This window comes from Nestor notabilis, unplaced genomic scaffold, assembly GCF_000696875.1.
Source record: "Nestor notabilis isolate BGI_N333 unplaced genomic scaffold, ASM69687v1 scaffold9950, whole genome shotgun sequence".
NCBI lineage: Eukaryota > Metazoa > Chordata > Aves > Psittaciformes > Psittacidae > Nestor > Nestor notabilis.
In genome coordinates, this window is record NW_009912516.1 from 25,030 (window position 1) to 39,353 (window position 14,324).

Sequence of the window (14,324 nt, forward strand, 5' to 3'; positions counted from 1 at the left end):
AGGGTGCCCAGAGAAGCTGTGGCTGCCCCATCCCTGGTAGTGTTCAAGGCCAGGTTGGACACAGGGACTTGGAGCAACCTGCTCCAGTGGAAGGGGTCCCTGCCCAGGGCAGGGGTTGGAGCTGGAGGAGCTTTAAAGGCCCTTCACCCCAAACCATGCTGGGATTCTATGAATAGATGGCTGGACCTCCAGAGGTCCAAGTTAATGGAGAACTCATAGTTTTCAGAAGGGGGCTGAAGCCACCTAAGACATAGCAGAGATCATTCCAGAGCTGTGTTAGAGACTCGGCTACTTCCACTTTGATCGTGAGCAGCATGAACCACTTCTAGATGCTCCCATTGACCTCGTGAGCTTTCCTCTGGCCTGGCCGCCCAGGTCTCACTGCGGGTTCTGCTGTCCCCTTGCAGTGCTCTTCCAGAAGCTCCCTCTCACCGAGTACCCCCTGTACCTCCGGCTCCTGGCGGGTCCTGACACAGATGTGCTCAGTTTTGTGCTGAAGGAAAATGAAACGGGGGAAGTCGAGGTACGTTGGTGGCTCTTTCAAAAAAACTTGGTTCTTACATGCACATTAACAGTGTCGTGGAGCACGTGGCAGTGTTGCAGGGCTGGGAGATGTGCAATATGGGCTTTGCCTTCTGAAATACCGAGGGTGATACCAGCTTCTTTCCTCCAAACTCAATTTACCAGCTGAGTGAACTGCTTGGACCTTTGTTAAAAATAAGAAAAACAATAGATTCTGGTGATTTATTGCCCCTGAATTAGGTTAATATTAAAAACCCCTGGAGCACGTGGCAGTGTTGCAGGGCTGGGAGATGTGCAATATGGGCTTTGCCTTCTGAAATACCGAGGGTGATACCAGCTTCTTTCCTCCAAACTCAATTTACCAGCTGAGTGAACTGCTTGGACCTTTGTTAAAAATAAGAAAAACAATAGATTCTGGTGATTTATTGCCCCTGAATTAGGTTAATATTAAAAACCCCCTGGAACTTGAGCTGTGAAAATGCTGAGCCTGCTTTGATGGCCAACCCATAATCTGGTTACAGAACCAAGCAACGCCAGCCCAGAGTTAATCCTCACTAATTAGATTAGCTAAATGCTGTTAGAAGTAATCCACTGATTCGAGTAGAAGCCAGGGACTCTCTGCTGCTGAATTCACAGTCAGGTTTTGGTTGCAGTCGTGTAGATGCTGCAGGAACGCTGCTTCCCATGGCAGCGCCGAGCAGGGTTTATTAAGCAATCCCAGCCGTCACCTGGAGATCATGTGTGACATGTTTAAATGCCTTTTATTGTGCCTCTTCACTAATTTGGGGGGGGGGACACCACGAAATCGATCAGGTGAGTGGTGTGTGCTCACTTCCCCTCTGTTTCTGCTGGTTTTGCAGTGGGATGCGTTCTCCATCCCAGAGCTTCAGAACTTCTTGATGATACTGGACAAAGAAGAAAAGGACAAAATCCAGCAAGTGCAAAAGAAGTATGAGAAGTTTAAACAGAGACTGCAACAGACCTTGAAAGAAGCCAGAGGCAAGCCTGGATAACCCTTCTGGAGGCACCGGGCATCAGACTAAGCTAGATAGTACTTTTAAAATGAAAAGACACTTCTCAGGACACCTTATAGTGGTCACCCTCCCTCTTCATCCTCTCCTGAAGGACTGGTTCACAGCCCTCCAAATGAACATCCTGCATTTCCTCCTTCTGGAAGCTCTTCTCCCAGGGCCAGAGAACGGGGAGCCTGTTTTCAACCCACGCTGCTCAACCAACCAAGCACCATCAGAGAAGCTCCATGGGAAATGCTCCGTGTTGCAACCCAACAGGAACATCTACTGGCTAATGTCTTGAGCAGGGTCTCGCTTGCTGTTGATGCTCCTCCCTGTGGCTTGTGTGTCCTGTGTGGAGGTGCTGAGCTCGCTGCGTGTGCCCACGTGGACGAGTTCTGGTTTCATAAGCAGAGCAGAGGAAGCAGGAGGAGGTTGCACCAAACCATGTGGGTGTTGCAGCCGTAACTAAGGCTGGTAATGGGCTTGTTCAGGGCTGAGAGAGGCAGGGAAATGTCAAGTTCTGACCCCAAGGCAGCTGCAACACCCACAGAGTCCCTTAGTACCTATTAGTGAAACTTGGTAATCTTAATTCTAGGAAAACTTATCTGGTTTGATTCTATTTAACTTCCAATAGTGAAAACAGAAGTGAATGAAAGCACATCCCCCCAGTGCTCAGCCAAGTTAGCTGGTGTTTAACCAGCTTTTTACCCTGTAGGAATTGGGGCCCATGTTTTAAGAAGTTCTGCTTGAAAGGTGTAAAGGTGATGGTTGGGGCTGTTGTTTCAGTACTGATCGTTTAGCAATACATATCCAACAGAGTAACCCAGGAGAAGTCAACCCTAAGCCCTTTCGTAAGTCAAACTGATGACCAGGTCTGGCACCGAGGGAGAGGAGCTCCAACCAGGGCCAGGGTGTGAAGGTGGCACCAGGAGCCTTCACACCGGGAAGAGTAAGAGTAGCCTCAGGTGCTTTCTGCCCACCTCTGATGCGCTTTCTCCCACTAACCCTCCCTGTGCTGCTCTGTACATGTGCTCTTCTCCTTCCTTCCCTCCCCACGTGCAATTGGTGCTCTGCCTGCATGCCCAGGAAGGTTACCAGGTTTTGCTCTCTATGTGGAGCTAGGAGAGGACAACAAGTCTCTCTCCCTTTCTCAGGGCTCCCGCCATCTCTGACCCATGCACTTCACAAAGATCCTTGAGCTGGAGCATCAGTTGATGCCCTAACTCCAACCAGAGCCCCTGGTCTTGCTGATGCCGTGTCTGCAGGGCAAGGAAGGCTGTGGGGATGCTGGTCAGAGGATGGTTCCTGTGTTTACTCTGCTCAGTGCTTTGTACCGAGCACACTGCTCACAGCCAGGGTCAGTCTTCCCTTGGTTTACACCACAAAGTGTAAGGAGAAAAGGGACTTTAATACCCGCTGGAGTCAGGTGGAGCATGTGAAAGGGTTTTGTGTTGGCTCGATGAGCAAGTGTTCCTGTGAGCTCGCTGTAGGCTGCGGTGATCCCACCTGACATGGGAAGGGAGGCCACAAGTTAGTGGGTAACAGCGACCACAGGGACAATGTGGAAGAGTCCAAAATTTACCTCAGTGCCTTTTTTTCCCCCCCTTAAGTGTAAAACGTTTGCATTTGGGCTAAGGAGGAAGCTGGAAGGGGCTTTTGAGAGGCCTTGTCACTCCTGTCCCCCTCCGATCCCAAAGTACTGTTGTGATGAGGCTGCTGCTGTCCGCAGAGGGATGAGGAACTGTTTGTTTCTTTCTTGAAGGTGACTGCTTGGGATTCTATTTTTGTTTCCCCTCAGATTTATACTTGAGTGTGTTTATAAACCCTAAGAGAGTACCCGCATCACTGAAAGCCCCTGGGTTTGTGTCAGTGCCCCTTTCTGCAGGCTTCCTTGCAGCTCATGTTTTAGTCAGTGGTGTGAAAGGGTTTGCTAACAGGGCTCTGGCCTCTGGCACGCGGTGCAGGAAGGGCCTCCCAGCTGTACTGTACTCTACACCCAATGACCTTTAACAACGTGCAGCAGTCCTCCTGGAGCAGCACTTTGCACGCTCTGGGGCTGTTTGTCCATTTAGAAGAATACTTATGACTTCACTATGCACTTGTGAAGTAACTTAAATATCATTGATGTAGTGCTTTGAGTTTCAAAGCAAAGCACTGTATAAATACTTCTGTTCAGTCCAGAGGAAGAACACTGTAAAAACTGCCGTTGGTTCTGAGAAGTAAGACCCAGATGCTTGGTTTTAAACCCCTTAAACCTTTCTGGCTAAAAGTTGTAAAGCTTTCTTCTTTTGTTGTTGAGTTTTGGTGACTGTTCCCCTCTCCCTCCCTGGAACCCAGCATGTCTTTGTAGAAGGCATGGCTTCTTATGCAATTACTGTGAATGCTGCTGAAAACCTCCTGCGAGGAGGGCTGTTTCTTTTGGTTTTTCAAGATATGGGGGCATCTGAAGAATCAGTAGATCTGGAAACTCAAACTCTCTGTGTTTAGGATGCAAGTGTCAGCCCCTGAAGCGCAAAATCCTGTTGGCAGTGCCTTTGGTTTAGCATCTTGTCTTGCCTAGTTGGTGTGAGTTTATTTTTCATGTCTCTTGTAAACCATGTAAAATAATGTGTATAGAATGGACTAGCAAAGCTTCTATGGCAAAGTGAGATGCATTTTGCAATGCTGTAATTTATTTTTACTACTCCCCCAGTAATTCTATGGCATTTTTATTAAAAAATGCCTCACTTCCAGCTTCTTTTGAAGGTTCTGAAACTCCTTGTTCATATGCAGACAGTGTAAAAGACAACGGTAATAAAACTGTCAGTAATGAAAGGAGTCTCTTCTTTTTCTGGCGCCCTCCTATGGAACTTTAATGTGTGAAGTCCAAAGGGAAAATACAGGAATCTTTCTTAATCCTACTGTGAAGTGTTGAAGCTTCAGCTAAAGAGGTACAGAACATCCACCCCTGTGCACCCTGACCCAAGTGTTCATTCATCTTCTCTTAATATTTTATCTAGATGTGACAGACCTGCTACCTGTGATAAATCACAGTTGATGTTGTACATTAAAATGTGCTTTTATATACATATATATATAAAAAATTCATACAAACCATAAATATCCAGCTAATGGAGTCCATTCTCAGTGCTGAAGTGTCTGATATTAATACCTGGCAATGTTTGAAAGGCTAAAATCTAAAATCAGATGGGTTTTACTTCTGACATGCACCATTTATGGCAGAACACACTGGCCTGCTGTAGGACAAGGTGGTAGGATGTACTTTGCTTACCTTTCAGCGGAGGTTCTATTACCAAGCCTTTGCTACGAGATGCAACCAAGGATGTTAAAGTAGCCAGAAAACCAGTGCACCATTAGGAACTTCCAGAAAATACATGGAAAAGGATAATGCCAGGGGGTTTATTCAGTCTTTTATTTTATGAAAAATGAACAGTTGGAGCAGTATTATCATTGGGGTGAATCTCAGACCTTGTAAACCTCCAGCACTCGCTTCTCAATGATGAGGGCCTTTCCATTAGCCCAGATTTGTTGGCAGAACACTCGTATAAATAATAAGATCTGAGTAATTCTTCCAGTAGATTTTTCCTCTCACTTCTTCCGGCCAAGCTTTGGAGCCTTCTCAAGGCCCTGAATGTATTTCCGAGGTAGCTGGTATTCTTCTGCAACACAACCAAGAGTTCACTTCAGGTAGATATTGAGAGCTCAGTCCCAGCCCAGTTCCTGAACTTACTTACCTAGCAGCATCTTGGCCAGATGATGGATTTGGTTGCCTTGGATCTGGACCTGAACTCTGTCTTTTGTTCCTGGTATTGGGGTGATGGTGGCACTGGCTTGTACTTTCTGTTGCAGAATGTTGGCCACACACTGTGGGTCTAGTCCATACAGCTCAAGGTTCTTGATAATTGTCACCTGCAGGTTTTAATAATTATTGCAAATATCACTGTATGCAGCACATCATGGCTCATTCATCCCAGGAGGAACGAGCTGCCAAAGCTGCTCTCAGACTCTGGGCTTTGCTCAAACCCCCTCATTTTAGCTCTTTTTACCTTCTTATTTGATGATCTCTGTGCTATGGTTATGTCGATGGGCTCAATGTTTCCTTTCCTCACAATAGGTTCTTGTCCAAAAAATGTCACCTGGTGCAAGGGCTGCAGTCGTTCAAGGCACCTGAACACAGTGTATACATCCAGTTAGTGCACACGGTACAGCAAGGCTGGTATTAACAATGTTTTTCTGCTGCAGCAGAAATCCTTCTTTAATTCTATCTTTAAGCTATTGCTCAGTTGTGTTTTTCACAGATCAGTGAAGCATCTTCAGTTTAAAATTCAGCATTATCTGTGTCACTGTCCCACAAGCAAACCTGGCTTCAGAAATCAAGGAAGCTGCTGGAGGTGCCTCCAAAGCATTGTGTGATGAAGAAGCTCAAGGCAAGTAAGACATTGGGGATATTGAGGCAAAGGTTTTCAGTGTGTGGGACCAATGGTCTTGTGTCAGATATTGAGGCCTCCTGGATCTAGAAGGTGGGTTTAGGTCATAAATGCAGAAGTTGTGTGGTACATCAAGAGCAGGATGACATCCACTGCCTGAAAAGGGCATGTTCAGCCATCTCTTCCAAAGGATGGCTTTATAAATATGTACATTATACACAGAACCAGGCACTGTTTGGTTAGGAAGCTTCCCCTGATTAGTGGTTAGCAGGTAAACAGAAAACTAACAGCAGTTAGTGCTAGATGCTTGTTAAATAGCAAAGACTGAGAAAGCCTTCAAGTGAAGGTCTCTGGGTACTTTTTGTTGTATTACCAGTAGGAAGTTACAAGTTAGTAGCTCCACTAACACGTGGCTTTGAGCTGCATGCAGTAGATCTGCATAATACTTAAACACTACATTGGTTAAACAGTCACCTGCTCAGGAGGTCATCCCATTTAAGGTGTGAGACTTCATCTTGTTCTGATTTATCTAACAGGCAGTCACACAGAATGGCATTCACCTTTACAAAGCTACAAAACAACAACAGGCATTAGAAGCAAAATAGTCCACTTCAGCATCTGTGGAGGCAGAGCAGGACAACCTTGTCTACTTACTTCTTGTTTGTTTCATCCACCAACTCATTAGCCTTCACATAGTTAATAATGATGTTTCTCACCTCACTGCTTGAGAGGATGCTGCCTTTTCTAAAGAGAAGGAAAACTTTTTACTTTAAGTAGTTAGGTGTTGGGTTCTGTCACTAAGAAGACAGCAACTACCCTGACTAACTTTGGTAGCAACAGCTCAGTACTGAAATACACCAGTTAGGGAGTGATTTCTTGTTACACCTCAGCTGCTGCACACCAGATAAAAGGCTCACAGTAATTACAGAGACTCTCAACCCCTCAGTTCTGGGAGCTTACTTTGGGAGGATGAGCCTAAAGCACCCCTTTGCTTGGGGGGAACTGTGGGTTACTTGTACCAAAGTACTCAACTTGAAGAAGGGCTGCTGCTGAGTGCTATCTGCACTACATCAAAACAGACAAGGTCAGGGCACAAGAAGGCAAGTGAGTTCTTTAAATTATCTGGACATCCTCTTTTAAGTAAACCATAATGTGGGAGGGCAGAATATGCCATATCCAATGGCAAATTAATACAATCCAAGTAAAATGTATCAATTTTGACACTCGTCACCCCCTTAGCTGTGGGAGAAGTAATGTGAGTACTCGCTGAAGGCAGCTGTCACAGCCTCTTGTCTGCCTTCCCTTTGCGAAACAATGAATATATTCTTGATTCCCATCACCTTCCTTGACAGCCCTCCCCATGAGGGATAACAACATGGTAACAGCACGGATTTGTTAGTATCCCTCTTCGTGTAACAATGGTTATGTTGGGCTTGTCCAGTGCTTACCTGTGTCCAGATTCCTGAAAGAGTGGGATCATTTTTGTTGATACCCCATAAAGCGGAATGATTTCAGGAGCATGGTACACTTGTTCTCTGTCTTCACTCTTGCTGTCATGTGCAGCAGAGGCTGAAGAAAATCCTTCAGGTACTGCAAATGCTTTAACACTAAAACAAGAGTTATTTGGTGTAAGGGGATTGAAACTTAGAGCTTCTATTTCACTGGAAAACTAAAACCTAACAGAATGGATTGTATAGTATGTCAGTGCCCCCAGATGCATTCCGTTGCAGAGGGGGCTGTGTTTGTGGATTAAAGGACATGATGAAGAACAGTATTTTGAAGCATTAGCTGCAATCACTGTCTTTGTCCTTGTATACATTTCAAATGTACACATAAATAAGCGACTTCACTCAGGTGATAATAAACACTGAGTAAAACCCTAGATGTTGGGGGAGAAGTAAATCCAACTACTCTAAGCATATTTGACTCAGAGACTATCAACTCTTTAAAAGACAACATTCTACATACTCTGGGTGTTTCCAGTCCACTTCCACGATGCTCTCGACACCTTTGTTCAGCTCCTTCACTTGTAAGATCTTCTGGTGCTGCATATATTGCAGGAATTTAGAGAACTGAAGGAAGTAACAATCAGAAATGTGGAGTCAAGTGTTTTAAATTCCTTTCCCATGTATTTCTGACTGCCTTGAAGTCACTTGCTTTAACCAGACAGAAAAATCTCACCTTCTTATAGCTTGATTTCTTTATGTCCAACTGTTGTCCAGCAGGGCTGTAAATGGATTTTTTAAAAGGTCTTTAGTTACAAGTCACCCTTCATTTCTTCTTAAATCTTGCTACTTATGCTAGAAGTTTCTTAACAGCAGAAATACAAATCACACAGAGAAAGAAATACTTGAAACGCACTAATAAATAGAACATGATGAATGAAACTAGTGCTGACGTTCCTGTGGGTAGGCCAACAGCCATTTAAGTGACTAAGCAATCTTGAAACCAATGTCAGCCAACTCCAGTTAGCTACCAAGTGCATATCCTGGTCTGGACCATCTTTACATCAAAGTAAGAAGTGAGCATAACCTCAGATAACCTTAGAGAAGGACTGAATCTTACTTTTAGTCAAAAACTTCATCCTAAATGTTCATACTCGAACTCCACAGTTTGAACGGCAAGAACCCAGCATGCAAATCTTACCACATACCAGCATGAGAACATATGGCTGCGTAGAAACGTGCTGGTGAGCAGAGGAAGATCTGACTTCTTTACTTTGCATTTTAAGGCATGGAAAAAGCACTGATTAAATAATGCATCCATTTGCTCTGCAGGGAGGAAAAAGAGGACAAGCAAGCCGTGAGTACCGTGTCTTTCAGAACCCAGCACTCAGCTCTTCCAGACTGGCTTTCAGGCCCAGGGAATTGTCTCTACCCCACTCTCACAGTGAGCTGTCTAAAATGCACAATCATCTAGACTGTGGGTGTGGGCTTCAGCAAACTAAAGGGGCATAGTTTGGTTTCACATGTATGCAAAAATACCTTGTGGAGTCCTACTGTCTTCAGCTTCCTGCAGACCCTCTGTGCTGGCATCTTCAGCTGTTTCTGCAGCTCTGTTCTCACCAAGCTCCTCCTCTCCCATCAGTATTGCACAACTGTCTCGCTCCTGCAGGCTCAAATCACCAACATTCATGTGCTGCAATGGATCAGAGGATAGGCTGTTGACGGGCTCTTTCCCCTCCGTCTCTTCATCTTCAGTACTCTCCTTTTCAGCAGAATCTGTTACCAAGGGAGCTAAGGTAGGAGGATAAGATTTGTCACCATATTCCCTATAAAAGGAAGAGAAAACGTAACATAGCTTCCTGTTTGCTGCTTTGAAACCCACAGGACAGTGAACAAATGTCAGCCTGATAAAAGGCACTGGCAGCTGTATGGATCTTCTTCTGCATTCTCAAACTGTAAGATTGATTTTTAACTGCTCTTCCTCCGTTTCTATATTCTGCACATGAATGTTCATTTAAAACTGAGCAGAGTAGTTGAATCCAAATGCAGAGCAACTCATTCATTTGGTTGACACTGGCAGAGATAACCATTTTTAAGCAAAAAGGATTCAAAATTCACTTTTTGTAGAACAAGATGATTTTCTAAAATCAGAACATCTCACAGGCATGTTCCAGCTTCATTTCTGTAATAATTATGCCCAGGTTGAAGGAACTGAATCAAGTGTATCTATTTCCAATATGTATACAATGGATAGATGTCAGGACAGACACCTGCCTCTGTCAGAAAACTGTGGTCACCAAAACCACGTGGCTGAAACCTTAACAATGGTCAGATCTAAACTGTACCAGATGACTCCACATGTTGAACAGACAGATTTAAGCTTTCTGGGGCACAGATTTTGATGAGATTTGTTATATATTTTACCAAATGCCTGGCAATATACCCACCAGAGGTGATCCATGTAAGTATGCAAGACAGCAACGCCCTTCCCTTTCATTCCAGCAGCCAGCATCTCTGCAGTGGACATAGTGGCAACCCCAACTGCTACTGGAGCTCTGGGAAAAGAAGGGAGTATTACAGCAGGACAGCACAAACACACTGTGCAGCTTGGACAGAGACAGCCTGTGCCACTGTGATATACTGAATTTCTTTTACACTGTCCTTGTTCTTTACAGCCTACTATTTTTAAAGCACCTAGGTATTTTGTGGTTATCTTTCTGCGATGTAAAGTCTTCCAAGGAATCCCAAGCACACATGCAGCTGTGCTACTGAAGTGAAGGTTGTGCAGTGACACAGTCTTTACCTTAACAAAATACAAGAAGCATACACACTGCCAAAAGAGACTATCATGGGGGGAAAGCCCAACAGCTTTAACACTGTTCCCTCACTTTGAATCTCCTCACAGATGCAAAGAGAACTGTGCAGAATACAATCTTTTGTTTAAAAAGTTACTGTTTCAAAACAAATCTACCAGTTGTGCCCCCACAGGTCCAAAAGAACCGATTTTCAAAGCTGCCTACCTGCCCTCAAATGTATCCTAACCCAGAAATTTAAATGGATTTTATTTTCTGCTCTCTTTTCCACTGCTTTGGTCCACAGTGCATCAAACGCATGAGAACCACTCTGCTTTCATTTCCTCAAATCCCCCAAAGTCTTCCTGTAACAGAAATAGCTTCATTTCATGTTTAGTTTCTAAGCAAAGACATGAAGAAGGAATCCTCCGTACCTGTTTCCCAAAAGAGTGACAGCACAGAGCGTGCCCCGCTCTACCTGAGGAAAGCCAGAAGGTGGCACTACCACTCCTGGCAGCATCAGATCTGAGGAATAAAGCACATCCATTTCTCAATGAAAGTCCTCCACCCCCATCCCTCCTGTTACTCAGCAAAAACCCAAGCCTGTTAATAGCTGAGCACATGCCAGCTACAACTACTACTTTCTCCTTAGTAAGGCAGCACGTCTTGCTACCACTCTGTGGAGTAAGGGATCCAACTCACAAGGCTGCTGAGCACATCCCAAAAACCTGCAGAAGAGGGAATTATGCTCAGCCCCCTGCCCTGTCAGGCCCAAAGGGAGTGTTGTTTTTAACCCAGTCTAGATTCTTACTCTTTGTTAATGAAATGGAAAGGGAAAGGAACAAGATGTGTCCGAAACTACCCATTTATTAACCCCAGTCCCAAGGGCAGGTTATCCCAGCAGCTCTCCTGGAGGAGAGGATTGCCTAAAATTTGCCAGTATTGACCCGGCCCTCCTGATCTCACACAATAGCTACACTCAGCTGTGAACGCTCCTCAGCAGGAGGAAGCAGCCTTAACCATCTCCTTGCTAATCTGGACAGAAACATACTGCACCTTCTACTGTGCTTCCTGCTTTCCATACCTGGGATGAATAGATTGGCATGTAAGTAAACAGTTTTCCTCCTTGCACATGTGGCACTACATTATCACAAAATTATGCAAAGAGCATCTGCTCTCCCCCGTAGCAGCTTCAGTTATCTAGAGCCTGCTGTCTCATCGACTGACCTGTGCTCCATGGTTTGGTTTTGAAGGCATCTCACTTTTTCTTTCTCAGCACCACAGATTTAAGGCGTATGCTGAAGAAGCCAACAATATTTTTCCTCCCACTCACTGTCACAACTACTTTCAGCAAATCTAGAATGAATCCTGCAATTGCAACCAAGGCTCCACATCTCTGAGGACAGAAATCACACAAAGACCTTAACGTGACAAGGTAAGTCAGATGTGTGTATTATGGAAATAACCAGGGCAGACAGTAGGTATTTGAATTCACTGAACATGTATCACAAATTGCACTACCTTGCTTCTCTTTGTAACTGAACGCTCCCTAAAGCTGGTCCCTCCCTGACGTCTGCAGCACTGGATAGTCTTTCCTTTTTATTCTGAGATGTGGCTCTACCTCTCCTTTTGTTGGCCATTGTCACTGGCCAGCTTCTTATCTTTGGATCATACCCAGAGGTGGCCTGGTTGCCATGGGAGATGAATGACCTGCAGCCCTCTTTCATCAGCCTCCTTCTCCCATTAGTAAGTTCTCCCTCCCCTCCCCAGAAACTAGGTCACTACAAGTCAGCAGCAAGGCTTGCTCTGATGTCTATCACAGCTACACATTCAAGCACTTTATTTCCCCAGAAGCAGAGGGACTCGAGCTCTACTTTAAATACTGTGTAATGGAAAAAAAGACACTTCTTCCCAATGTACACTTCCATTTCCAGACTAAGGCTGCAGCAGCTGTAATTCAATCCTTTTCTGGTTGAGCAGTTCAGCAATTTAAAGTTTATAAAGACCTGATTCTTCTAAGTCTGAACTGCATCCAAAGCAGGTTCCAGAAAATAAACTCCTTTCTTGCTAGTCTTGATGCATAATTAGGTGGTAGAGCCAGAAATCCAGGAATTCAAATTCAACCTCACCTGCACAATTCACTGTTTACTTGACAGTGATTACAGCTCTAGGTTCTAATACAAACTTGCTTTTCATCCATAGGATAAGCTAGTTCCCCTCTGAGTTGACAGGAAGCAGGGTGGCAGCAAAGGAACTCAGCTGCTCAAGGGAAGTTACAAAGACCAATGACAAAGGCAGTTTTGTGTCCCAGCTCAGCGTTGCTCATCACCCCGAGGAGACATCTCCAAATCTGACACTCCCACATGGAACAGGTTACTGCATTTAACCAGCTTAACCTACTTTGTTTCACCCACAAGCTTTTGCAGCTCATTTCTTTTCTTTTTTAGGTCATCACCATGAATTACTTCTGAGTGCTTATTCTTTATCCTTTTTTGTTTCAAGTTCATTTTTGCCACTGGCAAAGATAACATCAACAATAAAACCCTGAAGGCAACTCCTTTTAGCAATGCACTGTGGCAAAGTTCTAGTCCTCTTACCTGCTCCTCCTGCTAGTTTCTGTAGCACAGGGGGCCATGTCGAGAAAGCAGGGAGAAGATCTGGGTAGACCCACAGAGTGTACACTGTCCCAAAACAGAACCAGATTCAAAGATGCATCATTAGAAACTTCTCTAGCTGTTGCTTCTTCCCATCTTCAAGCAGTACAATACTAACCACAACTAAATGCTCTCCTGTTACTTGGGCAATCAAGAAATCTGAAGTCAGAGCACTCCTACAATTAGTATAAGTGATGGAGAGAATTAAACTGCTCGTTAATTCAAGCTCCCGAGAATTATTGTAAAAAATATAGATACATTTGCATCGTTTTCCTTAAGTCAAGGACACTTTGAGCTAAATTGCCACTCCAGGAGGGAAGAATTGCAGTGGCCAAAAGAGAGAAAAGGGGGGTAAGATGCTCCACCATGACTTAAGACTTGTGTCCTGGTTTCTAAACTCAAAGCAGATCAACTTGCTTTCTGCAAAAAGCCTCCAGAAATGCCACTAATTTTGCAAAGATGTTGGTAGAACAAATGCATTGAAGATTGTGAAGTAAACTGATATTACAGTGATAGGATTAGTACTTAAAACTGATGCAAGGAAATCTTTTGGGGAAAGGCTGGTGCCCAGTAAGTAAAGAGGGAGGATTTTTCTAGTCCACTCCCCATACCTGTTGGATACAGAGCTTTCTCGATTTCAAACAGGATTGGGTTCTTGTTATTCGTGTAAACAGTGACGGCCTCCCCTTTGTGACAGTATATTTTGATGACACTAAGCTCTTCCTTGTTTGGAATAAACTCAGTCAGTTGCTCAGCACTAAGGTTAGGAAAAGCTGCTGCAACATCAGCTCGTAGTTTTCTCCTGTAATGATAAAATCACACACGTGTTACAAAGCAGCCTGGACGCAAAACAACTCTTAGATCAGTAGTTACTGTTTTGTTGGTTGTTCATGAACTTCCCACTTTTTCACAGAGGATAATTTGAAGCATTTGTGTTTGGGTTTACAAATGACATGGCTGCACACTGAATAACACTGGGAAAAGGCCAAAGATGTTTGCCCTGCTCATATTCTACCTTAAACAAGAAGCAAGTGGCCTAGTGAAGGGTGTCGCCACCCGGGGCACAGGGTTGGAACTGGATGAGCTTTAAGGTCCCCTCCAACACAAACCACTCTATGATCTGCCACCTCCTGATGCTGTCTTTGCCCCTGTTTCGTGCTGTGATTTCATGGCTGCTCTGAGCACAGCCTGGGGACTGCTGGGCTTGCTCAGCCTGGCCCTGTCAGCTCCAGCACGGAGGAGCTGGGGGGAAGCTGGAATTCCCTTTCCCCCTATTTTAGCTGATGTTTAAGACGTGGTGAGCAGCACAAGGCGGGTTTGTGTGGCCGTTCACAGATGCGTCAAGTGACTTTAAGAGGCCACCATCAGCGCACGGAACGCAGAAGGGAAGGATCAGCTAGGCCTCGACATAATTAACTGAAGTCTCATTTAATTAGGCAGCACCTTCAAGCGAAAGGTACGTTTCGGATTC

The 14,324-nt window shown here is 44.7% G+C and overlaps 2 protein-coding genes across 2 annotated transcripts in view; one reads left to right on the forward strand and one right to left on the reverse strand.

Annotated features, from left to right (window-relative positions):
• The window catches only part of RASSF1 (Ras association (RalGDS/AF-6) domain family member 1), a gene marked incomplete at its 5' end in the record, with an annotated part of 17,813 nt that extends 16,278 nt beyond the window's left edge, over window positions 1-1,535 (forward strand). Inside the window, 2 exons of the mRNA XM_010019850.1 lie at window positions 408-523; window positions 1,383-1,535. Of these exons, the coding sequence (XP_010018152.1) occupies window positions 408-523; window positions 1,383-1,535 (269 nt within the window). The remainder of the gene's footprint in view (window positions 1-407; window positions 524-1,382) is intronic.
• A 3,588-nt stretch (window positions 1,536-5,123) lies between these two features.
• Window positions 5,124-13,648, reverse strand: EIF2D (eukaryotic translation initiation factor 2D). Its single transcript, XM_010019837.1, has 14 exons — window positions 13,465-13,648; window positions 12,797-12,880; window positions 10,634-10,724; window positions 9,855-9,962; window positions 8,947-9,233; window positions 8,616-8,733; window positions 8,144-8,189; window positions 7,931-8,034; window positions 7,411-7,569; window positions 6,617-6,706; window positions 6,437-6,532; window positions 5,582-5,702; window positions 5,270-5,444; window positions 5,124-5,194 (listed from the first exon to the last, which is right to left on the reverse strand). The coding sequence occupies exons 3-14, from the start codon at window positions 10,717-10,719 to the stop codon at window positions 5,124-5,126; spliced, it is 1,461 nt and encodes a 486-aa protein (XP_010018139.1). The 5' UTR covers window positions 10,720-10,724; window positions 12,797-12,880; window positions 13,465-13,648.
• Window positions 13,649-14,324: the final 676 nt, after the last annotated feature.

Bases quoted from the DNA above. Each gene is read 5' to 3' on its own strand.
- EIF2D (XM_010019837.1), bottom strand. From the start codon at position 10,719: ATGCTGCCAGGAGTGGTAGTGCCACCTTCTGGCTTTCCTCAGGTAGAG. The intron at 8,035-8,143 runs GTGAGATTTTTC...TACTTCCTTCAG, and splicing joins AGAAATCAAGCTATAAGAAG to TTCTCTAAATTCCTGCAATA. The intron at 6,707-7,410 runs GTAAGCACTGGA...CCTTCTCTTTAG, and splicing joins TTTCAGGAATCTGGACACAG to AAAAGGCAGCATCCTCTCAA.